Raw genomic sequence first — 26,897 nt, 5'->3', positions numbered from 1 at the left:
TTATCCCTGTGTAGTTTTAGAGAGTAGTTTCTGTCATTGTGAGTCTTATCTGCACAAAATACAAAGTAACAGCTTTGTAATGATCCATTAAGAAGCCTGCTTTGTCCATCCATTTGACTACGTTCAAGGAGTTTCTTGCCAAAATTTACAATAACATATGGGATATTTCTAATGGCTTGCCCTTTATGGCATTTTGATTTCTTTCCTTGGTTCTTCTGTTAGCGTCTGAGACTTCTGTTGTTGAATAGCAGGGTTATTTTTTCCTCCTTAGCTCCAGAGGAAGGCCCAGAGTAAATGGGGTATGATGCGTAGAGAATGACATTCCAGTAGATCTGAATGTGTGACAGTGTCAACGACTTTACTTTGTGATTGTTGTCTTGCCTTAGATAATTACATCACCCAAAATGTTCAGATGGCTGTTGATGACTAGCAAAAGATGCACTTACTATTTCCTCAGTTGCCCCTTGCAGTAAGTATTGGCAAGGGTATTGCATTGTTTTTGCAAATGTTCTTCTATAGCCCAAGCCCTAGGCAGAATTCCCTTTTGCACAAGAATCTATCTGGTTACAAGTCAGGATTTTTCAGCTTAGCTCTCACATCTGCTGCTGTTACTTGCTTTTCTCCCCTCATTATTCTCAGCGGTTCAGTTGGTGAGATAAGGCTCTGCCTGTCCCAAAGGAGAGAAGACTTTGTTCAAAACTGAAGCATAATTATGAACAGCTCGGTCAGTGGGTGTTGCTTTTTTCTGTCTTTCCAGTAAAGCTGATTGATGTTGTAAGGGAGCAGGTGCTCTTGACGTTACTGAAGCAGCAAGGCAGGGAGCTTGATCTCTTGCTCTGAATAGAAAATACTTACCTTTAGTGCAAAATGGAAGGCAGGAAACACAAAAGAACAAACTCTGGTAGCACTACACATACAAGGAAAAACTAGGGATTGTTGAATATTTAAGTGCCAATAATATATCCCAGAGAAAACAAGAGAAGGGCTTGTTTTATGTTGTCTTCTGCCAGAATGTGGGTTGGACTGGGTATATGCCTGCTATGTGTCTGAGTTGATTGTAATGAGCTGGGCACTCCCAGATTCCAGCTGCCTGTTCCCACACTGCCGGGCTACTGATTCATAGCACAAATCATTTCCATTGCTCCCTTCTTTCTCAGAACAGAGCATCTTGCCAGTCAGGATGCTGTTTTGCATGTGGATGTGTCCCTGCACTGCAGGACTCCCTGTTACAGGCATTTTATAGCACAGAATAACCTGTGTTCTTTCTTTCTTTTCTCCTCTCTTTTCCTTCTTTGTTATTTGCTGCATGAAGGCTGTTAAAAATGTTGTGGGAATGGTGAGTATTACATGCACTGGGGAGTGACGCTGCTGTGCAGGATTAAATGCCTTGGTCACTGCAGAGCCATTTTCCTGAGCTGCAGGGTAGTGTCTTCACCCTGCTTTCAGGCCTGGAATTTGCTCCATGGTGCTAATGTGGAAAAAAGACTGCGTAAGCCTTTGTGGGTTGGAAGAGATGGGTGGTCCTGAGGTTAGCTGGTCCCTGATTAATGACTTTCCATCCTTCCTGCTCTGGCTGTGTTTTTGAGTTAGATGGGATCTTGGCACCTTAATTTGTGTCAGATCTTTATAAACACATTTTTTTTCTCAACTTTGCTACTCCTGTGCCTTGAGAACAGTTGAGACGATTCATTCCTGGGAGACCATAGAGGTATTAGGAAAGTCTTCCTTCCTTCTCCTTGCTCAGTTTCTGCTTGCCACACCCCCGACCCTCACTCCTGCTCTGTCTCTAGATTTGCCGCTGTTCAAGTTTGTCCATCATTGCTGTTTCTGGACTGCTCCCTGTGCTCAGACCTTTCATCCCACTGCTCCATTCAGGACCAGCAGCTGAGAGTACAGGTGTACAGGGGAAGGGCTGTTTGCAGTGTATTTCCTTAGCTGTGATTGTCAGAAAAGCAGTTATTTAATTTCTAAGGAATGGCTAATGTTTGCATTGTTACTTTCAGCTACATCAAGTCCTGGTTCAACTTCAGGCAGGTGAGAAAGAACAAGATTTCTCCTCTGCACCAATCCAGGTTTCCATCAGTGTCCAACTTTGGAGGCTTCCTGGCTGTCATGAGTTTCTGGCAGCTTTAGGTAGGAAAACACCTCTTTCTATTATCTTTCTAAAAACTATTGCTAGTTCTATATGGTGGCTTGAAGTAGCAATAAATCTCACAGCTTTAGATTTGTTTGTCTGGGTTCTTTTTGGTCTCTGCATCTCTGGATGTGATCCCTGACTGCTCAGTACATCTCTACCAGCTCACATACACAGACTTTTCACTCACTGTTTGGCCAGTGCTGTGTATTTCTCTCATGCCCCAAAACTTACCCTAAGTCAGCAGAATATGGATTTCAGAGTTTACAGCAGCTTGGTGCTGTCAGGTTGGTTTAAACCCTGTTTTTATTTCAGGATCCTGATTCACTGTTGTTCATAATACATACTTGTGAGTTTGCTTCTGGTCTTCTACCTGCAGTGAACCAATCATTCCTTCATCTGGGAAACCTGCACAATGGACAAGGACAGGGCATGTCAGGGTGATAGTATGTACCAGGGTCTACATTCTACAGAAGAGGCAGATGAGAACTAAGTATTAAACTAGGATTTATTCTGGCTTGGCTGCTGTTTAGAAGAAGGGCTTTGCATGGAAGAGGCAGAAAGAGATGTCCAAGAAGACTACATGAAGAGCTCATAAAAGCTTAACATCGTTTCTCTCATACATTTATGCCTCTTGCTGCCCGGGCCTCATTTGCTAAATTCCAAGTTTTTTGTTCTTCTTCAGACCCATTCCTGTGAGAAAGCTTTGGATTCAAGAATGAACGCTAGGGCCATGTGAGACCCTGTCCCCTGAGATGCATTTAGTCCATCATTCCCTGATAATTGGATATAATTTGTAGCTAAAATACCGACCAGTGCATTTGTATATCAGTTCGGACCAGACCGATTTGTGTATGTGTGTGTTGAATATGTCCAGCCCAGTAAGACTCACAAGAAGGTGTGTTAAATAGTAATAAAACCAAACCAGCAAAAAGTATATTGTAAGTAAGGAGACATCATTCCAGGACACTGCAGGATTTCATATCTCTTTGTTCTGTTTGTGTTATAAACAAGATGACACTTCTGTAGGACATGGGAACTTTTTACGAGGTGTGATTTTTTTGCTCTGTATTCCACTACAGGTTTTGACCTTTGTGAAGTTGGGCAAGAGGAGGTGATTCTGAAAACTGGGAAACAAGCTAATAGAAGGACCATGCACTTTGCTCTACAGTCCTTGCTGGCACTTTTTGGTAAAGCTACTTACAGAAGTTTTTGCTCCTATAACCATCTGATAATTTGATCAGAATGGCTTATGTTGTAATCTCACACTCTTACCTTTTGCAGACATCATGCATTCATCGTCATACATGCATCATAGACCATACATCATACAAGAGGTGCAGCAAATGTATTTTTCTTATGGAAAACAAACACTAAGACTTGGCTGAGGTCAAAGCTGGGAATAGACTCCAGCAACTGGAAGATTTTGAGATATAAAATCATAATCAATTGACAAGTTCCCAAAGTTTTGCTCTAGGATACTTGGTCTGAGGTTCCTGTCCATGCATTTCCTGGTCTGCGCACATTATTTTTCTCACCTAAGTAGTAGGTTGTTGGTTCCTTTTTTAATTTTGTTTTGCTATTTTTCTTTTAAAGTAGAATAGTGCATGCTTTGTAGCATTTCCTCTTAATTCTGATAAGAACATTACTTGGTTTTATTTCATATTACTGTGTATCTAGGGGCATGCTTGTACTTTTTTCTTTTTTCTTTTTTTTAGATTCTACAGAGCTGCCTAAGCGCCTTAGCCTGGACAGTTCCTCATCACTAGAGTCACTGGCTTCTGCTCAGTCTATTTCCAACCCTGTACCCCAGTATCAAAACCCACCATTCTCTCCTACTTGTCCAGACAGCATTGCATCAGATGCCATTTCTGTATATAGCCTGAGCTCTATTGCCTCTTCCATGAGTTTTGTTTCCAAGCCGGAGAGCATGCCAGATGGTGTGGGACACAGAGGACGTCAGGACTATGAGAAGCCAAAGAACATCTATCTGCATAGGCCTGCAATACAGAGCCAGTTGTCACCACAAACCAGCACTGTGGCCAGCAAAGATGAGGAAGAGTATGAAGGTTTTTCTATAATCAGCAATGAGCCTTTGGCCAGTTACCAAGAAAATATAAAAACAAGATTTTCCCCAGATAACAAACATCCCCAAACTGGTCAAACTGGAGGTATTAAAGAGCTTGTCAATTCCAAAGGGAGCATAAGTACGCCAAATTCTCCTGTTAAAATGACTCTTATTCCTAGTCCAAACTCACCTTTCCAAAAAGTTGGGAAACTTGCAAGTTCTGATACTGGAGAATCTGACCAGTCTAGTACTGAGACTGACAGCACTGTCAAATCCCAGGAGGACAGTAATCCAAAGCTTGATCCCCAAGAGTTGGCTCAAAAAATCCTGGAGGAAACTCAGAGTCACCTCATTGCTGTTGAACGTCTTCAGAGAAGCAGTAGCCAAATAAATAAGAGCAAAAATTCAGATGATGCAGCTTCTGTGCCAGCGGGTATATCTGCATTCAGATCTTCAGAGACCAGTGCATTCAGTAGGCCAATCAGCTCTAGTCAGAAGAATCAGTCTTCACCTGTTGCAATTAAACCAAAGCCTCCAACGAGGAGTTCATCCCTTCAGAAAGTGAGTTCTGGCTATAATAGCCCCACGACATCGGAGATGTCAAACAAAGAAGGCACAGGCCAATACAGTGGACAGCCATCTCCAAGTTGTGATTTACATGGGTCCTTAACTGAGCAGCCTCACTTTAAGCTCAAGTACCCCAGCTCTCCTTACAGTGCTCATATTTCTAAATCACCCAGAAATCTCTCTCCAAGCTCAGGGCATCAGTCTCCTGGTGGCAGCACCCCATCTCCTGCTCTATCTTATTCCTCAGCTGGTTCTGCTCGTTCAAGTCCAGCTGATGCCCCAGACATAGACAAATTAAAAATGGCTGCCATTGATGAAAAAGTGCAAGCAATTCACAACTTAAAGATGTTCTGGCAGAACACTCCCCAGCACTCCACTGGCCCAATAAAGATTCTCCGAGGAGCTCCTGGCACAATGACTTCTAAGAAAGATGTTCTCAGCTTGCTAAATTTATCTCCACGTCACAGCAAAGAAGAAAGTGCAGATAAGCTGGAGCTGAAGGATCTGTCTATTGAGCAACAACTTGCTTCTCCACAAAAGAACCCTCCAAATGGACACAGACACCCTGAAACTCCAAATGCAGTGACATCAGCTCATTCTCCACCTTCTAGTAGCACTCCAGGAACCGTACTCCCCTTGAGGCTGCCATCTGGGAATGGTTATAAATTCTTATCACCGGGAAGATTTTTTCCTTCCTCCAAATGTTGAAATGTCTTGAGTACCAACTGATGACTTAGAGTCTTGTTAAAGTATTTGCTTCTGCCCACTTGCCTTTATCAATATAGAACCACAGAATATTATCAAAGAAGCCATGGTCATACCCACAGTTGTAGATACACAGGAACATGACAGATTGGCCCTGTCTATTACTGTGTAGAAACATGGGTCTTACACAGATGGGTTTTAGTTTCCCTTAACAGGACCTTGGCAAGACTCACTTGATAACAGGTTCTATGTAGTGTTCCATATTTGCTGCAACAGGTCCAACAAATCTTGTTCTGTTCATAAAGTACTAGATTTTAAGCCACCTACTTGTATTTCTTATCCTAACAGGAGGTTTTTCAGCTGTCTTTTTATACAAAAATTATACATATCAGGGATTGGAGAGGGAAGTGAGAGGAGTGGTATAAACTTTCATTTATACCGCAAAGAAAGTGTGCACAAGTTTCTGCCTGGAGAAGTACAAGCCGTTTCTTTGTTTGGTTTCAAAGGCTGACAGAGAGGACAAGGTAAGACACCTCTAGGTATCTCTGCTAAGTTGTTAGCGAAACACAAGAAATTGCTGGCAATACAACTCCATAGCAGCTTGATACTGGCAGTTCTCTTGCATCATTTAAAGGCTGGTGACACAGACAAGAGGAGAGAGATGCCCCATTCTAAAATCTGCATCTCAGGTAACTTTTTTCTGGAGGGAAACCTTTCAGGTGATTTTTTGCTGGTTGGTCTGCTCCCCAAAAAATGTTTTGGGTATAATGGACAAGATGAGCCTCAGAATGAGATAGTAAGGCTGTGCCAGAGACACAAGTTCTGTTTTTATTGAATGTTCCAATCTTTCTGGCACATAGTGTTACGATGGTGAAATTTTCATCCTGGCAATTATTTGGGCAGCATAGTGTCTGCTAAGTGTGCACAGGAAAGTGAATCTTACAGTTTCGCAGTAGACAGGAATGTAACATAAGTGTGTGTGATTTAGAAATCACCTGTCCAAATAAATCCTTCTCCGATCCTTCTAGATCTTTCCAAATATCTGCAGATGTGTCCCTGATGAGCTCTTTCTCTGGCTAAGGAAACAAGTTTCTTCAGGAGCACGTATACCAGTGTACACGGATGAGATAGGTTAGTGTCAGTGTGCTGTCTGAACATGGACGTGAGGGGACATGCAGACCAGCTGTATGCAGAACCTGTGCACCCTCTGATCTGTGGAGAAAAGAGAACCAAGAGTGCCCCAGAGGTGATGTGTAAAAAACACTAAGCTTTCCTAGGCTAGATGGTGTTTAGGTGTTGTGGATCAAGTTGGAGATGATTATTTTTTAAGTGGCCATTAAATGCAGTGATGTAATCAGAATCAAAATGATAATTTATGTGCACTGAAAACTCTGGATATTAACTTAGCACACTTAGATCCAAGCAAAGTGTTTCACAGGCCATGTGCTATGAAGTCGGAGCACTGGATTACCAAGGCTTTTGGTTTCTATTATGCACTCCCAAAATCTGTCAAGTGACTGAAGGCTAATCACTTCACCTCTCTGTGCCTCGTCTTCCCTGTCTATCTAAGTGGGGATAGTAATACTTACGTACCTACCTCACAGAGGTGTTGTGAGGCTTATTAATTAGGCCCTGACTTTTACATGGATCTTAAGTCAAATTCCAGTCTTGCAACTGACTACCTGAATGGTGAGTGCAGTCAGATCTCTAAATTTATTAGAGTATCGTTGCTGATGCAGATAATTGTTGCACTTGTCATGTCTGGATGCTCTTCTTGAAAATGTGGACCTGAACATTTGTGATTTTTAGGGGGATCTTGCAGGAAAAGCATGATAGCAGGACAGAGGATTCAATTCTGATACTGTAATATAAAATTACTTAGGTTCAGCTTACTTGTGGTGCACATAGGAAACGCTTGCTTAGAGTATATTCTAGAATCCACTGACGTTGGGAGAATGCTTTCACTATCACAAGAAATTAACACAAGTGCTAAAGGCAAAGAATATAGGACTGTGTTGTTATAGTCAGCTAATAATGGATGGTTGATCACAAAAGTTTCAGTGCAGAAAGAAAGAGTAGTTACTTATTCATATTATGCAATGTAGCAAAGCAGTTGAGTAAACCCATTCAACTCATACAATTCAAATTATTTGTCTATATATTACATCTTTCTGAGATGGTTTGGTGCTAGATATCTTCTCGCCATTAGGTGGGAAAAATTAGAATAGTGGGCCCAAATGAGTCAGCACAGGATCTGCATGTCATATAGATGGCAATGTTGCTGATCATGCAGCTTGCTGTGGTCACAAGACTGCTGACAGACTCCGTGTGACCTACTCTGTTTCCAACCAGCATAACTTTTAGAACGACATCCCAGGAACATCCAGGATGGAAGTGGGCAGCTTCTTGTTTATAGCAACAGCAAATATTCCCTGTAGTGCTGCAAAACATGCCGGAAATAAGCCTCTTGTAGTTTACTTCCATAACTAAAGGATCTTTACTCTGTAGAAATTCTATACTGCCATTTTGGTACAAACCATTTTCATGCTGCCAGTAGGTTTCATACTGGCTTTAAGTTTTCAGAAAGAGATAAATCAGGGGTGGGGGGTGGTTCTTCTATTGTGTTGTTGTTTTTTTTAAGGGGAGGGGAGTATTAGAAGCGGGGAAAGGTTCAGATGTTCAGTATTTGGGAAATTGGTGTTGTATAAATATGGAAGGTGAGTGTCACTAGAACAAGTCTTTTGAGAAATTTATTTCCATTAGCTTGACAGAGGACACTTCCATTGGCTTAATGAGAGCCATGAAAATGCATGCTTGCTTGTCTGGGAGACACTTCACACACCTTGTGCCTCACTCCACCACCACCTGAATGAGAAACAACCCCTTTGTGAGGAAAAGAAGTTTTATCAGGTTTGCCCAATATGTGGAGAAATTCAGGAAATAACATGTTCTGCATTTGATATTAGAATCCCTTCTGTGGAGTTTAAATGCATTTGTTGTTGTTGTATTTGTGCATGGTACAAGTGACAACACTGCTTAATACAGTGAGCAATAAGAATTAGGTGTTACCAACTTCCACATTAAACCTGCCACGTGCAACAGTTCCCCAAGGCCATAGAATGTGTTTTAGTTTGGTTTTATTCAGTATATTTTACTGTGTGAGATACTAATTGCAGCTGTTTTATTGACTGTCTTTAGCTTAAACTAAAGGGGAACAGTAAATAATCTCACTGAACAAAATCCAGTTTAATTTGATTTTGTTGGTTAGCCTGAACTCTGACTGGTTACTGATTTTCCGTCTTTTTCGTGATACCTTATTTAAACAAGGAAAAAGCATTGAAGGGGTGCTACACCCATGTATATCACTCTTGGCCGTATTTCCTCTCATTAGATCAAACTGGTTCTGTGACCATCTCTTTCAAGGTGCAGAACAGGAGGACAGAAAATCTGTGAATCTGCAAAGAAACACTGGTAGTTTCAGGCTAGGTGATGATAATGGTTTGGGTTTATTGCATTGCCATGCAGACCAGAAAAGTTGCGAATGCGCATGGAAAACTTGGCCCCTCGGTTGCAGAACACCTTCAAAGAGCGTTGAAGATGATAACTCAGAAAGGATTGTCAGCAAAGACTCTTCCAAGCAGCAGCCCTTTAGCACTTGCTCTCCTTGTATGCAGTGTTAGCCATGTTTGGCCTATATGGACTTTTTTTGTAAATTAAAACTGTTTCCAGACAGCATTAAACTTTTTATATTATGAAATTTACCATGTAAAAAGATTTTCATATTTTTATTGAAATTGCTAAGGCATTTGGCCTTCTTCCTTTGTGATTTCAGTGTCTATTAAAGCATGAGTTCTCTCAGTACTCCAGTCTCTTGTTCTAGGGTGACATTGTTAACAAATTTGTTAGCACACTGCTCTCTGTCCTGGCAGGTGGCTTGGAATTTTGAAGTGTGACTAATGGGGTGACAGCTGTCCTCAACTTCTCCTGTGGAAATGAGGGGTCACTGAGAACTTAATGTATTTTTTTATCAGAATGTAGCTCTGCTGCTACAAATGATGACTCGAAGTTGCGTTTCCTGGTAGGCGGTGAAAACCAGCATTTGCTCACTGTCTTTCTTGTTTTAGTCAGCAGCAAAACGACATGTAGGCTTGGAAGGAACGTCACGGACCACCTATTTCCACCCCTGCACAGTGGAAGGACCAAGTGCTGAAGGTACGATACATTTTCCCCACACCCTTTGCCATTTGAAACTTGCTTACTTAAGCCTTCCCTCTGCTCTTGTGTTAAAGATGCCATTGTCCTTAAAGGAGGTGTTGGTGACCAGATGAAACTAATCAGAATTTGACTTTTTTATGGTCTCTGGAATTTTCGTTGATGCCTCCCTCCCAGTTGTGTAAACACTACCTCTAGCCCTGTTGATAGAAGACACAAACCATGTCCTAGGTCATGAAACAGCAGGCTGCTACTGGCCTACAGTCTCTACCCTCCAAGTCTTTAATCTGCTGAAAACGAGGGAACCTAAACCACACAAATCACTGCAGTCTTCCTGGCACTAGTTCTTTTGAAAGGGACTTTTCCTGGCATGCTTCTGAAATGTAGCTGATTCTCTGTATTTGAAGACACAGATGGTGCAGCTCCCCAGCAAGGGTTTTATAGATGGCTGCCTCAGCTTGGTCATGCTCGTAGGACTACCTACAACCTGGTGACACGTCTTATTGTTGTTACTAAGATTCTTCCATTTTATCACAGAGATTCAAGAAAGTCCTGTTCCCTTCAGAGACATACTTCTAGAACAGCAAGTGTTGGAAGAAGTCAGCTCAGAACTGCAAAAAACAGAAGGAAGTTGTCTAAAGCCTGACCTTGAACGTTTTTGTATCTAGTACTTAGTATGCTAATATGTGTCAGGGACAGGTTGGAGCATTCTTTGAGTGTCCAGATGCACACATACTGTGGGTTGATGTACACTACCAGCAGCACATACCTGCATGTGCCCTTCCCTCACCCTTCTGCCAGATGCGTGAAGCACAGCGCACAGTTCTGTTCCTGCCAGCTCCCAGCTGGAAGCAGCATTTGCTTCTCCCTAAGAATGGTCAGGGAGACTTGCAAACACCCCAGTTCTCATTCCATCATATAATTTATCCCACATGACCTCATTTTCTCATTATTTATGTACTCTCCAAAGAGAAGAACTTTTTTTTTTTTTTTAATTCCTGTCAGAAAGAGTACTGTCCATCTTCTCTTACATGGTGACATCAACTGTGTGGGATCTTATTGGTAAATTACTGTGCCTGGTATTTCACTGGCTTCTGAGAAAGCTGTTCTACAGGGAACTGCAGCAAATGCTGCTTGTACAACAAGAAGCATGCTGTCCCTGTAAAGGGTCTCCCACATCTTCCTCTGAGAATCTCTTGGAGAGGGGCTTCGGTTTGCTGCCAGCCACTACAAAACAATCCGAGAGGTCGCCATCACAAACATCTTTTCTTCTCTTGGTTAGTCCTCAGACTTCCAGTGCTTTGTGGCTGTAAGAGAGCAGATGATAACATGTGCATTGCTATTCCAACATGTGACCAGGACAGGAGGATATTCCCTAAAAGATACTTCAGGGCGCAAATGGAAAAAGTCAAACTCAGGGTTAGGCACATGGGTACCCACACTGTACCTGAGATTGCAGATTAGATAGGAGGACTCCAGTGACATTTATGTCAGAATTAGGGTATACTTACCTCACCTACACTGTTCCCAAGTCCCAAATCTATAACCTGGGTGCTGAAGTGCAGAGCTTTGATCTTTTGGCATAGAAGAGCATGTTTAGATATTAAAAACAATAAGAAAAAACATGTTCTCATTTGCTGTTCATTGAATGAAAGTATGATTGCTGCTATTACAAACCCCTGTTCTATCACACCAGGGTCCTGGGAACTCAATGGAAGGGAGGAGTTCTGGTTCAGAGAGATAGTTCACATCCCCTGCATTGGCAGCCCAGCCCCGCAGCTTCTGCCTTTTACCCTTCCAGGCAGATGCAGTTAGTTGTCCTGTTCTGCGATCGGTGGAAAGCTGTTAGAGCGAGAGCAAAGCCTGCCCTGCAGCACAGTACCGGAGGCTGTAAGAGGGTCACAGGCACTTCACAAGTAGGCTTGTTCCTAAGGTACGAGCCTTGTGCGGCACCGTGTCTGCCATGGGACCTAACCTGATGTCTCGCCTGATGTCTTCCAGCTACTGTACACAGAGGTGAATAACGCAGGCCAGCCTGTTGACCCAGCTCCTAGTGTGGTGGGCACTGGCCAAGCATGCTTCTTCAGCAGGTCCCGTTACAGACCTCCTGCCACCATGCTCTTACATTTCAATGTCACCGTCCCACTTCATATACATGCAAACCTGTGTTTAGGCAGCGGGACTCCAGTCGGTCGGCAAGCTCAATCTAACAAAAGCCAGGAGCTGCTGAGGTGCTACTGCACTGTCTGTATTTGATACCTATGCAGGGTGAACATAGGCCAGAGGGCTCCCATGAAGAACAGCTTGCTGAGGAAGCATCCTGTCCAGCAGCAGAGACCGTGGTGAAATTGTATATATGGGTCTGAAGTGGTTTGTCTGTATGCAGTGTCTGGAATCAGCAGGATGTAGCTACTCAGATGATGCTGTCGTGTGTGGTATGATCTGGGTATAAACAAAGAGAATAAGGGTTTTGGAGGGAGCACACTTTGCAGCTGGCTGAGTAAACAAAAGACAAATGTTGTCCATATGGGGAAAAAGCAGCAGCAGGGGACTACATTGAGCCAGGATTTTGAAAAAAACAAATAAAGGAAAGTTCAGAACGCTTGAGAACTTTGGGAAGCAGACTCTTAAAGCCCCACCGTGTCCTGGCACAGCCCTTTGTAATTTCTTTGCTTAATAAAACAAAGCCGGTACAGGCAAAAGTCTGAGTGGCAGTTTCCGTAGCATCCATCTTTCACATTGCAAGGGACTTGAATGAAAGTATGTTTTTATAGGCAGAGCATATTGAAGATTTTTTTTAAAGCCATTTAATTGTGGGAGGGTTGTCTGGCAACATTGAATTTCCCCATCTGAATCTCTGCTCTCTTCTACTCTGTTGGGGATGATGTGTAAACGCATCATTAGTTCTAGTTACTGATGAACAAAACTTGGGAAAGATGGCTTCAAAGGGTGGACAAAGGTGAGCCCACAAGTAGGGTCTGTGGCCCTTTTTCGGAAGAAGGATGAAATGCATACATGTGGGGATACAGACACTGTGCTGGGACGGATGCTAGAGTGGGAGTCCACTGAGTACAAAAACATACTGTTGCTACCCATAAATTAAAACTGTACATTTAAATTTCCTGTGGGATGAAAACTGACAGGAATGTCCATTCAAAATAGCACTTTATTTTGTCAGCAATAGGGCAGCATTATTCACAGTGACAATCTTTGCAGGTGTAAACACTGTCAGCTGTACCACAGCCAGACATATCTACATTTTTTGAGGAAGAATCATTTCCTTTCCAGAGTGCTAAACTATAAAGTTTTGCCCTCCCTTTGTCAGATCTTGAAGTGTTTAATTTTGCTTTTCTTTCTGATTTACCTAGTCTTTTCTGTGGGCATCTAACACAGTGTTAAAGGGGAAGGAGCTCGTTAGCACAGCTGTGAAGAAAAATCTGAAAAATTTGAAAGCTAACGCTTGGAAACTGAAAAGCAAATTAAGACATTCAGAATGCATTATTTTCAACAAATACTGAGTTTTTATTGAAATCATGTTTTTGAACACCCAGAAACAGTACTAGCCTTCACTTTCCTGTTTCATTTTCAGTGCTCCTTCATTTTCCTGTTTTGTCCCCAGCATTCAGCACTGCACATCTCTGTAGTACCTGAGAGCCTCCTACAGAAAGATTTGTTGTTACTAGGGAAATCCCTACACGGACTCATGGAAGCTCTGTGTATCCCTTTTTGGATTAAAAACCTAAAGGTTTTGACTCTGAAAGCTTTTTTTTTTTTCTTCCTGTTTTTCCCATTTTTCTGTTGTCCCCACTTTGCCATTTGTTACATTAAAAGAAAGGTGTTGGAAGAAGGGGCAGCTGGAGCGCTGCTGCTGTCCCAGCAGTGTTCGTGTGGCCGCGGTGCCGTCCCGTCCCTTCCCCTCCCCTCCCCTCGCCTCCCGTCCCGTCCCCTCCCGCCCCGCTCCGCCCCAGCCGAGCGGTGCCCCCCCCCCCCCGCAGCCCCGAGCTCCCCGCTGCGGCGGGGCCGTTTCTGTCCGCGGGGCCGCGCTCCCGGCTCCCTGCAGCCCGTCCCGCCGGGCGCTCACCGCCACCTCCCTGCCCCGCCTCCCGGGCCCGAGCCTTCCGGGCCTCCTCCTGCTCTTGCTTCTCACGGAGGACGCGGGGGAGCCGCCACCGCCGGCCCGGGCGGGTGTGAGCCCAGCGCCCGCCGCCCCGAGCCCCTCCCGCCGCCGTTACCGGCAACGCGACCGAGGGCACCGGGAACTTGCACCAGGGGGCGGCGGCTCCCGGCGCGAACCCCCCGGGGACGCCGCCCCCGCCCCCGCCAGCGCTTCGGGCTCGTTCTGCTCCCGGGGGGCAGCGCCGCCAGCCCCGCCCTGCGCTGCCCGGCCCCGGGGCCCGCCCGTAGCGCGGGGGGGGGACGCGGGGCCGTGCCCGCTGCTGCGGCTGCTCCTAAGGGTGGGGCACGGGGGGCGGGCGCGGGGCGGGCGGCGCGCCGCCATTGGCTGCCCCGGGCGAGGCGCGGGCGCTGCCGGGAGCCGCGCCCCTTCGGATTGGCGGCGTCGGGCGCGTGCGCGCGGGGATCTCGCCGGGGCGAAGGGCGGGTGCGGCGCCCCAGGGCGCGGCGAGATTGGGCGGGCCGGCCCGCGGGGGCGGGGCTTTCCCCGGAAGCGCGCGGTGCAGCATGGGCGGGCCGTGCCGGTCGCGCGTGCGCGGTGCGGGCCTGCGCGGGGAAGATGGTGCTGATCAAGGAGTTGTGAGTGCGGCCGGGACGGGGCGGGACGGGCGGGGCCGGGGGGCGCCTTCCGCGCGTCTCGCGGCCGGGGCTGGGCCGGGGGCGCCGCCGGCCGAGGCGGGTCCTGCCCGCGCTCGAGCCCCGCGCGGGCTCCCTCGGCCCCGCCGCGCCGGAAGCGCCCGTCCTGCCGCCGGGCCCAGCGCGGGGCCGCGCCGCCTCGGCCGCTCCCTGTGCGGCGGGGCCGGGCCGGGCCGGGCCTCCCCGCCTCGAGGCTCCCGGGGCGCCGCCGGCGGGGCGGGGCCCGCTCGGTGCCCGGCCGTGCACGCGGCGGCCCCGCGGGCAGGCTCGTCCCGCCGGCCGTGTCCGCACCGTCCCCGGCCGGGCTCCCAGCCCTCGGGCGTTGCGGCGCTGCCGGTGCCGGCGTGCGCGGAGCCCCGGGAGCTGGGCTGCTGGCGGGCCCCGTTCCGCCCGAGGGTGTCGTTCTGGCAGCTCCCGGCCGTCCCTGGGGGGGGCTGAGCTCTGCCTTCAGAACTGAAACTCGCCGGTGTCCGAGGCGGGCCGTGCCTTTGAGCCCGGCTGGGTTCCTCCTCGGCTTTTCTTTGGAGATTTCCCAGCTCAAAGTGAAAGCATTTCAGCAAGACGCACAGCTAGCCTGAGCCCCAAAAGTCTTCACCCAGTAAGAGCTAAGGAAAAAGTTGTGTGGAAGCCGCACCTTCCGATGTGCTGGGACAATCGTTTCTCTTCTCAAGGCTGCTGCGTGTTCCTCTGTGCAAGGGGAGCTGAGGGCGCTCAAGCTGCTGAGGCCTTTTTGTGTAGTAGTTTAGAAGCACCTGAACAGAAGCATGTCAAAAACGCTGATCTCAAACTGTGCAATTATTAGGGGATAGAAAAAGTTGAATGAAATAACTACAGCTCTTAAAACTTTTTTTTTTTTTTCCTTCTAGAGCAGCGGGCAGGGTACATTTGTATACGTTGCATCAAATTTTCACGGTTGCTCGGTTTGTCACTAAAGGAGATAGCATCGCTTAAAAGCCCTGGCATCCAGGCAGCTGTTGTACGATGCTGTTTTGTAACTATAATAATTTGCATCATCTTTGTTTTGTTATGTATGGTGAAACTGCAAAGCATTGTCTGTACAGCATGCCATTGCTGTCAGAAATCAATTTCTGCAGCCCCTCCTGTTGCCGTTAGCTGGAGAGTTCATTGCATTAAAACTACATTGCCTAAAACACACCTGCTTTTGGCACATAAATAAGATGTGAGCTGCGGTTGCTTTTGAATGATTCATAACTGCTGTAATTGCCAAAATTCATCTGTGGGCTCTGAGGGCCTGTCCATTTGTTCTCCTTTTAAATTGTGCAGTCAGGGCTGTTTGTTGTGAAACATGAAGAGAACTGACACCCCAGTGTTCAAATCCACTGCCATGCAAAGTTACAGTAGAGTTGGAAGCAGATCCCAGATTTCCTGTCTCTTCTATGCAGCTTTTAATATTCTCAGCCTGCTGCCCCCCCCCCCTTCCATCTTTGTAACACACTTGATGTCATTTTGATTTTATTTGGGCTTCCTGCATTATAGCCATATCATTTTACTGTTGTACAGCATTTCTGAAAAGAAAACTCAAGTTAACTCATTTTGACACTTCCTTCTTCAATATATTTATTACAGTGTATGTTTGTTATCTAAAACCTAATTATTCATTCTATTTAATTTTCTCTCTTTTAGCCGAGTGGTTTTACCTTGCTCAGTGCAAGAGGTATGTCCTCATCCTTCCTACCTGTCCTTATTTTTGGGGGTTGGGTGGGAAGATGTCAGTGTGTTGTTTAAATCAGACTAGCCTGGACCCAAGTGTTTCCTGTGCTGTGCGTCCACCGCCCTAGTACGTGTAAGATACTGCATGTGTAAGCCACCAGTTGAGCGGAATTAACTATTGCAGATCAGTGAATTTCAAAGGAGTCAAGAGTCTTTAGGGTTTTATTCTGAGCCACTCCATGGCTTACAAGCAAGAGAAGAAAATTGTGCAACTCTGCACGGCAGCAGAATTTTCTTGCTGATCAAGGCGTTCAGTGACTTCAAGCCTTTTCCTAAAGGCAAAGGTAGGAACCATCTTCTGAGATCTGTGGCCAGCAATTTAAGTGACGCTGAAATAGATTTAACTGAAACTCGCTCTGAAATGTTTAAACGTATTTCTGAGGGCACAAGGTTGAACTTCCTACAGTTACCATTTCATGGGACCTGTGGGGACAGTATCTAGTTGGTTAAAAGTATGAAGGTTGGTGCTGGAAATCAATCACTGCAAAATCTTGTAAACTGAAAAATTATATTTTATCAAATTAAACAGAACTTATATACTTTGCTTTTACCGTGAGAAAAATGAAGAATAACAGATTTGGTGCTCTACACTAACACACTACGTTAGTGTGAAACAAGCTGTGAAAAAACGTGGTACTCGTAAACCACAGATAAGCTAAGACAACGCCAGTAAAACTTACTAAAAACTTTTTTATTTATTTTTCTTTCCAGTCATTTGGCTTATACTATCTAATTCTCTATGCTTTGAATATTTTGTCTGACTTATATATTGAAATTTTGCTTCTCTTCACTTTTCAGTATCAAGTTGGTCAACTTTATTCTGTGGCAGAAGCTAGCAAAAATGAAACAGGAGGTGGTGAAGGAATTCAAGTCTTAAAAAATGAGCCTTACGAAAAGGATGGTGAAAAGGGACAATATACCCACAAAATCTATCACTTAAAGAGGTGAGAAAAACAAACGTATATTGGTCAGGAGGTTAGACTAAATGATCTTTGAATGTCCCTTCCAAATGAACTATTCTATTCTGTTATGGTCACTTGGAGTTGATCCACAAGTGTTTAACCAGCTATTGCTTACTATTCTGGGGCACTTGCATTTTTTTTTACCACCCTTAAATTTGCTGAAATTGCATGAATGCTCTGGCAAAGAGTAATGGAAAACCATGCAAAATGTCTGATCCGTGAATAGGCAAAAGCATCTCCAAGTACCAGTGTTCTGAATTCTTAGCACATAGCCAAAATGATAGGTTGGTGTCACAGATACATTGTAGGATAGCCCAAAGGACAGGAATGTTGATATAGGGTAGAGAAAAGGAGATCAGTTACTATATATATATAGCTAATGGGTGCATGCTGGGGAGGCAGAAGGATGATGTGGGAAATAAATGCTGAACAGTAGTACTGCTCAAAAGCATATGCAAGTTACAGTGTGTCAGCAATGTGAGTTTAAACATGAAAGCAAGCTCCCTTCAGGACTGTGTTATGCAGGATTGTTGCATGTAATGTATGGGTGGTAACTCTTTTTGGTTGGCTTTGTGCACTGGACTTTCAGATGTACACAAACTAGAGAGAAAATAGAAATAGTATAGAAAGAAGTGTGGGCAGTATGATGTGTAGGAAAGAACTGAAAGAATTGTTTGCTTATCCTAGAAAAGGAAAACTTCCAGATGAGTGGGACATAAGGTCCTGCTGTATAAAAAGGAATTATCAGTTGGCAGTTTTTTGCCTTGAATCTGAAAGAAGAAGAAAAAAAAAAAAAAGGACAGGAACTTACTCATCATTTTGGGGGGAAATTGAAGAAAGAACACTTGCACGGACTGAACTCTATCCGTTCCTTATCTACATGAATACATGTAGTTTGTTTAAACTCACATGCTTAAGGGTACCAGCCTCAAATACCCTGATAGGAAATACAAAATTTACCTTGTATGGAATTTTGTGTTGTTTTTTTTTTCTCCAAACTTCCAATTTTTGTCAACTGTCACGGGCACAGTATAGACTAGAAGGGACATTTATCAGAGGTGGTAATTCTGCTGTTGATGGTAAGCTGAAGTTTTCCTCTTCAAGCATGGCTGAAAGCTGACTGGCCTTCCGTCTAGACTACAGGCCAACTGAGTTAGAGGCTTGCTTATTGCTGACTTCCACTTTTGCTAGAGTTTGGAGGTGAGGTCCCTTGGGCAGTGCTGTCCCTCAGTGGTTGTCTCCACTATACTTGATGAGAAAAGAAAGCTTTTGTAGCACAACTTTCATTTTGATCAGTACATCCGAAATTATGTATAGCTCACTGTTGATTATCTTGTGATTACCTTTACCAATTTCTCTTAATTATTTTATGATCAGTAACATTGAGTTCCCGCAGACTGTGGGTAACTTCTACATCATACCCCTTAAAATGCTAAGGTAGAAAGTGCCTTTCTTTTCAGAGCGGCAGAAATCGATGGGATGCTACAGTTGGCAAACATTTTTTTTTAAATGTTGCTAATATTTGTTTTTCACAGTAAAGTTCCTGGTTTTGTAAGGATGATTGCTCCAGAAGGCTCCCTGGTATTCCATGAGAAGGCTTGGAATGCATACCCTTACTGTAGAACAAGTAGGTCCCACATTGTATGTCTGATGTTGTCAGTGTTCAGGGATGGTCTTAAATGGTTTAGGCAAAGAGGTGGTGCTATCAAGTAGAAAATATTTTTCATGTTTTGTTGATTTTGTGAGATCTCATGTTCTGAAAAGGAGATCTGCTTCTGAAAAACAACCTTGGTGAATCAGTTCACTGGTTCCTACCTAGTCTTTTTATGCAGTGTCCCTAGTACAAGACTGAAGAGCTGCCTCTTTCTTCAAATGTAGAACAGAGCCAGTTAGAAAAGTATTTAATTCTTTATAGTCTGTAAGAATAAGATGACTGCTTTATTTCAATACTTGTAATTGTGTAAGGTCTAAGAGTAAGCTCTGTTTTGTTTTTATTGAATAGTTTGTAGTATTATATAATGAACTTAAGTCTAGTAAGTTGTGTTCTGCTGACCGAATGTGTATAAATCCTATTTGAAGGATTTTGAATGTTTCTTGTTCTGTGATTTAGTAATTGTATATGAGACTGTTCAGAAACTATTGTATCTAATAACATTTTTGTTTCCTTTTCAATTTCATTCCCTGTGTTTCCAATGACCAGTTGTGACAGTGAGTATTTTAGTTACTATCAGTCTTCTAACGTTTGTTTTTTTTTGTTTGTTTGTTTGTTTTTGGTTTTAATACATTTTATGTTATTGCTGCTAGAATTGACTCTGGCAAGCTAGCTTCAGCCATTTATATTTGCCTTGCCAGGGTGTCTGGCATAAAGCAACTTGTTACTCTATATGTCTGCTACTTGGCTATAAGTTGAGCTGTAATTTATCAGAGAAATTCTTTCATTTTTTACATCGTTTTTTACCTTGCTTAGTATTACAGCTCTGTAAGTATAATTTTGTATTTATATAAAAAAATGTCTGTACTGTCCATCTAGATGTTAAGCTGACTGGGCATAATCAGACTCATGCTTTTTGATTTTAATTCTTACAGAATGAATACATGAAAGATGACTTCTTCATAAAAATTGAGACCTGGCATAAACCAGATTTGGGGACATTGGAGAACGTGAGTTGGGATTTGGATACATAGCTTTAGTAATATTTGCCACACATAGTCATCCAGATAAAGTATACTATTTCTGGTAATGGCAGGTAATTCTCAGAAAAAGTCAAAGCCCTACCTGTTACTAATATAAAACAATAAAAGTATTCACATCCATCTAAAGTGGTCAAAGCTGTTTCACCTAAAGAGGTACAAGAACAAGAAAAGGTTTTCATTTTATTATGTTGAGGTCAATGCAGATGGTTGATTCCTACCCAGATACTTTAAAAGGTTTTCAGTAAGTGGAGATTTTTAATTTCATGTTATTCTACTTTAGATAAGCTAGTGCTACGTTAGCAATTTTATCTGAGACCAGCTTTATCAAGGACACATTATAGTTCATCTTCATACATTTTTTTAGGGTTATTTTTCTGAGGCAGCTTCTGTAAATTTTGCAGGCTTGGTGGTAGTCTCATTTTCCTCCCTGGTTCATTGAGTTCATGGGTCTCTTCAGGAGACTTCTTTATGTACAGTGAAAAGCCTATTTACAGAGCATCCACAAAGGAATAATTGTCAGTATATTTTCAGTGCTGGGATGAATTACTTCAACCCTAAAGAAAGGATCATAGAATCATAAAGGTCAGAAAAGCCCTCCAAAATCACCTGGTCCAACCATCCCCCTACCACCCATATAACCCACTAAACCACGTCCCTAAGTCTTGCGTACAACTGTTTCTTAACACCCCCAGGGATGGTGACTCTACCACCTCCTTGGGCAATCCATTCCAATGCCTGACTATTCTTTCTGGGAAGAGATTTCTTCTAATTTCCAACCTAAAACTCTCCTGGCGCAACTTGAGGCCATTCCCTCTAGTCCTATCGCTAGTTACCTGCGAGAAGAGGCCAACCCCCAGTTCCCCACAACTTCCTTTCAGGTAGTTGTAGAGAGCAACAGGGACTTCCCTAAGCATCCTCTTCAGACTAAACAACCCCGGTACTATGTGGATATGCTACAGAGAAGGAGAGCATTTCTTATGCAGCTTTACTTGCTTTAATTTTAAGCGTAGTTATGCCTAACAGACTACACGTGTGTGGTGGTTTTGCCTTGCTAGACAGCTGAACTCCACCACAACTGTGCTCTCACTCCCTCTCCTCAGAAGAGGAGGGGAATAAGAAAAGGAAAAAAAAGACTCACGGGTTGAGATAAGGATAATTTAATTAAAGGAAAAAATAATTATTAAGGGAAAATTATTATTAATTAAATAGTTTAACTAAAGGAAAGGGGAAAAGGGGAGGGGGAAACAAGCAAAGACTGTGTGGAAGTGCAGAGGAAGGAAATTACTCTCTACTTCCCACCAAGAAGTGATGCTTGACCATGTCCTTGAAGCAGGGCTTCAACGCATGTAGGTGTTTGGTAGGACAGACGTTTTCACATGAGCCCACCCCTCCCCTCTTCTTCCCTTTTCCACCTTTTATTGCTGAGTGTGACATCATATGGCATGGTTGGTTTAGGTCAGCTGCCCTGGTGATGTTCCTTTCTCACTTTTTGCCCGCCCCCAGCCTGCTGGCTCTGGGGGGGGTTGGAGGGAGTCCTGATGCAGTGCCAGCACTGCTCAGCAGCAGACACAACCCTGGTGTGATACCAGGGCTGTTCTAGCTCCAAGTACAGAGCATGGCACTGTGTGGGCTGCTGCAAGGAAAGTTAACTCCATCCCAGTCAGACCCAGTACAACATGTGAATTTAGTTACATCTTTAAATTATGTACTTTCATACCAGATGCATTTCATCTGGTGTGTACTAAAGGCAGGCCTATTATTTAGGGAACTTGCTAGATTTAGTCAGGTTATTGAAACCTTCCATGTTTGCACATTAGAACTTGTGAAAGCTTCTTTCTAAATGAAAAAGCTTGTCCAGATTACTGAATGGGTAATATTTCTAATTAGAGCTTGATTTCGTTAGCTCTGATGTCTGTGACAGAATGATACAGATTAATCTTAAATCTAGGTCTCCTGAATGCATGGGAACTGAAGGCTTTGTGCTGGTTTAAAGTTAGTGACTAAATTTAACTCTGGAAAATAATTCCTTTTTAGAAAAGCAGAGGGAGAAAGGGTAAGTTTTGAGAACAAGTCTGTCTCTAGGAAGTCCAGAAAAAAATCATACTTAGTGCATGCATACACATTGTGTGAGACAGACCGCTTTGTTAGGTGACAACATGAAAATCGTTCATTTTTCTCCTTTGCAGGTGCACAATTTAGATCCAAACACATGGAAGAGTGTTGAAGTTGTCCATATTGACATTGCAGATAGAACTCAAGTAGAACCAGGAGTAAGTAAATGCTTTCATATTGGGATATGGTTGCAACATGCTTCTAATCCCACCGATGCTTTCTGTTGGTTGTGAATAATCTAGAAGTGGTATCGATTTTATCTGACAGATAAATGAAAATTGACTTGAATTGAATAATTCATTCCTAAGTTCCACACTTAGCAAATGTGTTTACAATTTTAATTACTGAGTTTGACTTTTAGTTGCACAAGTAAAACATGAAAGGCAACAGACTTTTGGCACAGGTGTACTTTTTACTGGTAGATAAACTAATTAATCATGCAAGCATGTATGTGCCCATCTTGGTTTGTGAAGCCACGAGCAAGAATCTACCCTGTGTGTCCTGCATGACAGAGCATGGTATATCCATCAAGCTGCTCTTGTGCTTCTGCTGCTACTTTTGGTTAGAATTTCTTTAAATAATTCTGTCCCTCCACCCATCCTTCCAGCTGGGGTTCAGGCAATCTCAAGAGGAACCATCGGGGTTTGCCATTGAAAGCTAGACTTTTTTTTATTTTTAAACTTCATTCATTAGAACAGTTCTGAAGAAATAAACTGCTTATTTCTTCTGAGAGCTGTGGAATTACTTGTTCATTTTCCTTTTAGTGATTGCTTTGGTGAGCATAAGCACCCTGGATATACCCAGAAGTCTGTCCTTAGGAGTCTGTGGTTCTCTATCTGAGAATATGAAGTTTAATACCTTGATACAAGAAGGAAAAATTTAGGAGAGATCTTATCAGTAAGAGCACATGGTTACTCAGAGAAGTTGTATGCAGAGCAAAGGTAGTGTGTGGTGTCTGTGTAAGATTACTTATGTGTGTGGTGGAAGTAGGCTGCTAGATGAAGAAGAGAATGTGACAAAGTTTAGTGTTGGGAATGCATGCTTTCAACTTGTCTTTTCAATTGGAATTTGTACAGAAAAGATGTGTGCTCTAAATCTGATTTTATCAAATTCTGCTGAAATAAATACACAAAGAGATGTGTAGTTCAGCTTTTTCTGGTTTGTTGAGATTTTGCTGACAGGACAACACTTAATGTTTGTAATAGTTCCCATTCTGTTCCCCTCTATTGTCAGCTTTCAGTGAAGTACCTCAAAGTGTATATAATTGATCTGAATAAGAAGGTAGGATATGTTGGTTTATGCGACTTTAGAGGGTAGTTTCGCTGCACTTAAATGCTTGTCCTACTTCCTTGCTCTTACTGTGGTTGCTTTTTATGCTTTTTTTTTCCTACTGGAATTGCGTGGTTTAATTCTAACAGCTGGGCTCTTCTATGTCTAATCATTTATTTCTGAAGAGTAGGAAAATGGTATGGTCTAACACCGACACTTACCCGTATGTGTTTGTGATAACTTGCAGCCATTCTTGAAACTTTAATTGTTATTTTCTAAAAATAAATATGTGGATATCCAACATTGTGGGGAGCAGTCTCCATTGCAGGAAAGTGAAGGAAGGAGGGAAAAGGCTATGGTATGTGAAGTGGAAAGGATTCTGCTTCATAAATTGCTATTTCTATCACCAACATAAGTGTATAACCTGCACTGTTGCTTAACTGATCTTTAACAGATGATCTGTGGATTTACATGTATGAAAATACATTGTTTGGAGAACCTCCCTGTAAATCAAATTAAATGTGTCTTGCCTATTTTAATGCAGCGAGGAATCGTTTTGCTGCCCCTTGTTCTTTCAGACATTCCATATGACCTTAGAGCTGAACTGGCAGGTAAATGTATGTTGTGCATTCCCTATTCCGTGCCTGGAATTGTGGCAAACAACTACAATGCTGTCATCTGTCAGAATGCTTGCTCGATCGCAGTATGTGTAAATAAAGGGTTGTGCTTATTACTAATGTTTGTTGAACTTAAATATCTGTTCTGTTTGAAGTACTCTTAGTGAACAGCACTGCTTGTGCTACGTGCCCTCTTGCACTGTTAGATGACGTGGTTTGCCTTTAATGTTGTGTTTCCTTTGTGCTGAAGACTGACAGATGGTGGTATGCTAAAAGAAGCTATGTTTTTGGCTCAGGACAAAGATCCATCTAACCCAGTATCCTGTTGGTGGCCAGTAGCAGATACTTTGTGGAAGGATAAGAAACTTGGGAAGCAATAGAACATGAGAAGCTGAGAGGTTGTTTTCTGTTTTGAAAGGACTTCCAGACCCAGTGGTTGCATCTGCCCTGTTAATTAGCCACTTCCCATGAGCGCATCTAATCAATTTTTGAAAACATTTATACTTATGACCTTTTTGGCATCATGAATTCTATGGAGTGTTGGGAAGGAGGAAGAATACTTCTTGCCTGCTTGATAAGTTAATTAATTTTGTGAGGGGAAAATTCGTTCCCTTTTTATACTTTCTGCAGAACTTATCCTACAGACTTTGATCAGACTTCCTTCATCCTCCCCCACCTCCTTTTTATCCTATCTTTCCAAGTCAAGGGTCCTCTGTCTTTCAGTCCATCTTCATGTGGAAGTTCTTGGAACTATTTTCAGAAATAATCCTTTTTTTTTTTTTTTTTTTTTTTTCCCCTTTTGAATATTACAGAGTATCAAAACTATGAGGTCAGAATGGTTTAAGCCAGCTCCTCTAGTCATTTCTGATGTTTCTAACTTCTCCTTTTCTAGTAGCTCCTAACAATTTTTTTCATCTGTAGATAAGTGCTCAGCAAGTATTTGAAAGTTCAAAGTCACAGTAGAGTCTACCATTGCGTAGGAATACTTGGGAATAATTTTCATCATTTGATTCAGATTTTCATTTCCATTTCATCTCCTAGACATGCAGTTTTGCAAATCCTGATGTTACCAAGCAAAGAGTGGCTTTGTATTTAAAATTCTATGCAAACTTAGATATAACCCTGAGTTATCTGTAGGCCAGCACGCTTTTCACTCTATTTGTTTGCCCCCCTTTCCTAGATAGTTAGGAGTTTGTTTTACAGCAGAAATTCTCTTTGACACAGACTTACAATCTCTTCTGTTACAAAAATCTGCAGTTTTTGGCTTTTGTTTTCTCTGTCTTTACTGGTTATGATTCCATGAGAAGACGCTTTCAATTTATGTTAATGACTTAGGTTTGCTGTGAAATGTGTGTAATGGAACTTGAGTAATTTTTTTTGGAAGTTTCAGATACATTATAGTAACAAAATTGCCTGATCCACTTGCTTTATGCCTTCAGAAAAGTCTACAGTTTTGGAAATAAAATGTCCTGTATGAAAGCATTTACTGTTTTCTATACAGTCTCTCTTGTCCAAAAGGTTTCCCCCTGTTTGTTCGATGATACTAGAGCATTGGCTTGTTCGCTCTATTGGGTAGTTTCTGAAGTCACTTAGGTGGTAGGCAATTTTTTCGTTACAGTGTTTGTTCTTCAGCCATTATCCTTCTAAGTGGCTGACTTTTTTTTCTTGTGTACTATGTTTTTTTTAGGTGCACTGGGAATAGGAATACTCAGTGTTGCCAAAGGAAAGTTTTATGTATGCATTTATTTTCTTGGTCACATTTTGGCTTGGAAAAACAAACAAAATGTACTAGTTTGTATAACATTACGACTGAAGGAATGGAACTGCATTTATAAGATCCAGCAATCTTGATAAAAGTTTTGATAAATATATTCAAGATTTTTTATCTTGTATTAGTGAGTGAACCTTGGCCAAGCCATTGTAGTGTGACAGTTACTTTAGTTTCAGAACTGCAATCAGCATAAATACAGAAAATAGTAAATTTCTTTAAGGTACTGACGTCATGCATGTGCTAACTTGTGCTCATTTAAGTATGTATAAAAATAATTTGGCCAAAATCTGTGGCTTTCTTCAGATACACGTTTAACCCTGGCATCTCTTAATCATCTCCAGTGTACAATCCAAGTAGCTTTATGTGATTTGTATATAAAAATTATTTCCCGAGAGAGTAAGACTTTTTAAAGAATAAATTTTTGTAAACAATTTGTAAGAAACTAGAGTGTAGTGAAAACAAAGAAATTGAAGTCAGGTTTATAGCCATTTCTGTACAGTGAAGAGGAAATTAAATATCTTGTTCTAGGTCATTTTAGATCTTCATTATATTACTTGAAACAAAATTCTAGAAGTACGATTTTATACAGATCAGTCAAATTATTTAATGCTGCATTAAGTACTAGAGATAAGGGTTGTCTATTCAGTGTGCAGTACCATCCCTTGTTCTGTGGTTTCAAGAAATATAATGGAATATAGGAAGTCTTTTTCTTATGTAGTCTGCAAAAGAGTTCTTGAGTGAAAGAGATGGGTTTTTTGATAGCAAGGTGGATTTGTCCCAGTTTGGACTCAATTCATGATATAGGCATCTAAAAGGTCCATATTGCTAGTCCAGAAGTTTAGTATCTGTTGTGTGTTTTGTTGACAGTAGTCTTGGAACGTCTTGACTACATTGTGGACTGTGCATTAGCAAAAGGATCAGATTATACTTCTTAGTTACTTTTGAAGGATAAAAAATGAAGAACATTTCTTTTGAAGAATGCACAATCAACTTAAACATGATTCTTATTGGACTTCAGTTCTGTAGGGTTGTTTCATTTTGGCATCCAGGAGAGGCAGGTGTAGTTGTATGGACTGGTGTTCAGCTGGTGGATGTTCTCTAGATGACTTGGGATGATGTGGTTGTATCTTTATTTGGCAGTCGTTTCTCAACTCTTGTGAAGTTCTGCTTTCAAATTGCTGTGAGTGTTTACAGTCCAGCATACGAACTACTGTGTATTGAAGATTGCTACAATGGCTCTGGTCTA

The 26,897-nt window shown here is 42.6% G+C and overlaps 2 protein-coding genes across 5 annotated transcripts in view; both read left to right on the top strand.

Moving 5' to 3' along the window:
- The window catches only part of TTC28 (tetratricopeptide repeat domain 28), a 150,960-nt gene extending 141,625 nt beyond the window's left edge, over nucleotides 1–9,335 (top strand). For 2 of the 3 annotated variants that reach the window (XM_084538757.1, XM_084538759.1), the window contains 4 exons: nucleotides 1,313–1,336; nucleotides 2,004–2,133; nucleotides 3,217–3,324; nucleotides 3,853–9,335. In XM_084538757.1, the coding sequence (XP_084394883.1) occupies nucleotides 1,313–1,336; nucleotides 2,004–2,133; nucleotides 3,217–3,324; nucleotides 3,853–5,477 (1,887 nt within the window). In that variant the 3' untranslated portion in view covers nucleotides 5,478–9,335. The remainder of the gene's footprint in view (nucleotides 1–1,312; nucleotides 1,337–2,003; nucleotides 2,134–3,216; nucleotides 3,325–3,852) is intronic. The other variant, XM_084538758.1, reaches the window with a different exon arrangement.
- Nucleotides 9,336–14,357: 5,022 nt separating this feature from the next.
- Nucleotides 14,358–26,897, top strand: part of PITPNB (phosphatidylinositol transfer protein beta) — a 29,481-nt gene continuing 16,941 nt past the window's right edge. Inside the window, exons 1-6 of one of the 2 annotated variants that reach the window (XM_084538783.1) lie at nucleotides 14,358–14,438; nucleotides 16,140–16,170; nucleotides 17,025–17,170; nucleotides 18,724–18,829; nucleotides 19,775–19,849; nucleotides 22,069–22,152. In XM_084538783.1, the coding sequence (XP_084394909.1) occupies nucleotides 14,419–14,438; nucleotides 16,140–16,170; nucleotides 17,025–17,170; nucleotides 18,724–18,829; nucleotides 19,775–19,849; nucleotides 22,069–22,152 (462 nt within the window). In that variant the 5' untranslated portion in view covers nucleotides 14,358–14,418. The remainder of the gene's footprint in view (nucleotides 14,439–16,139; nucleotides 16,171–17,024; nucleotides 17,171–18,723; nucleotides 18,830–19,774; nucleotides 19,850–22,068; nucleotides 22,153–26,897) is intronic. The other variant, XM_084538784.1, reaches the window with a different exon arrangement.

This window comes from Aythya ferina (assembly GCF_964211825.1).
Source record: "Aythya ferina genome assembly, chromosome: 17".
NCBI lineage: Eukaryota > Metazoa > Chordata > Aves > Anseriformes > Anatidae > Aythya > Aythya ferina.
Note: the sequence above shows the minus strand (reverse complement) of the source record. Positions and strands in the feature narration are given on the sequence as shown.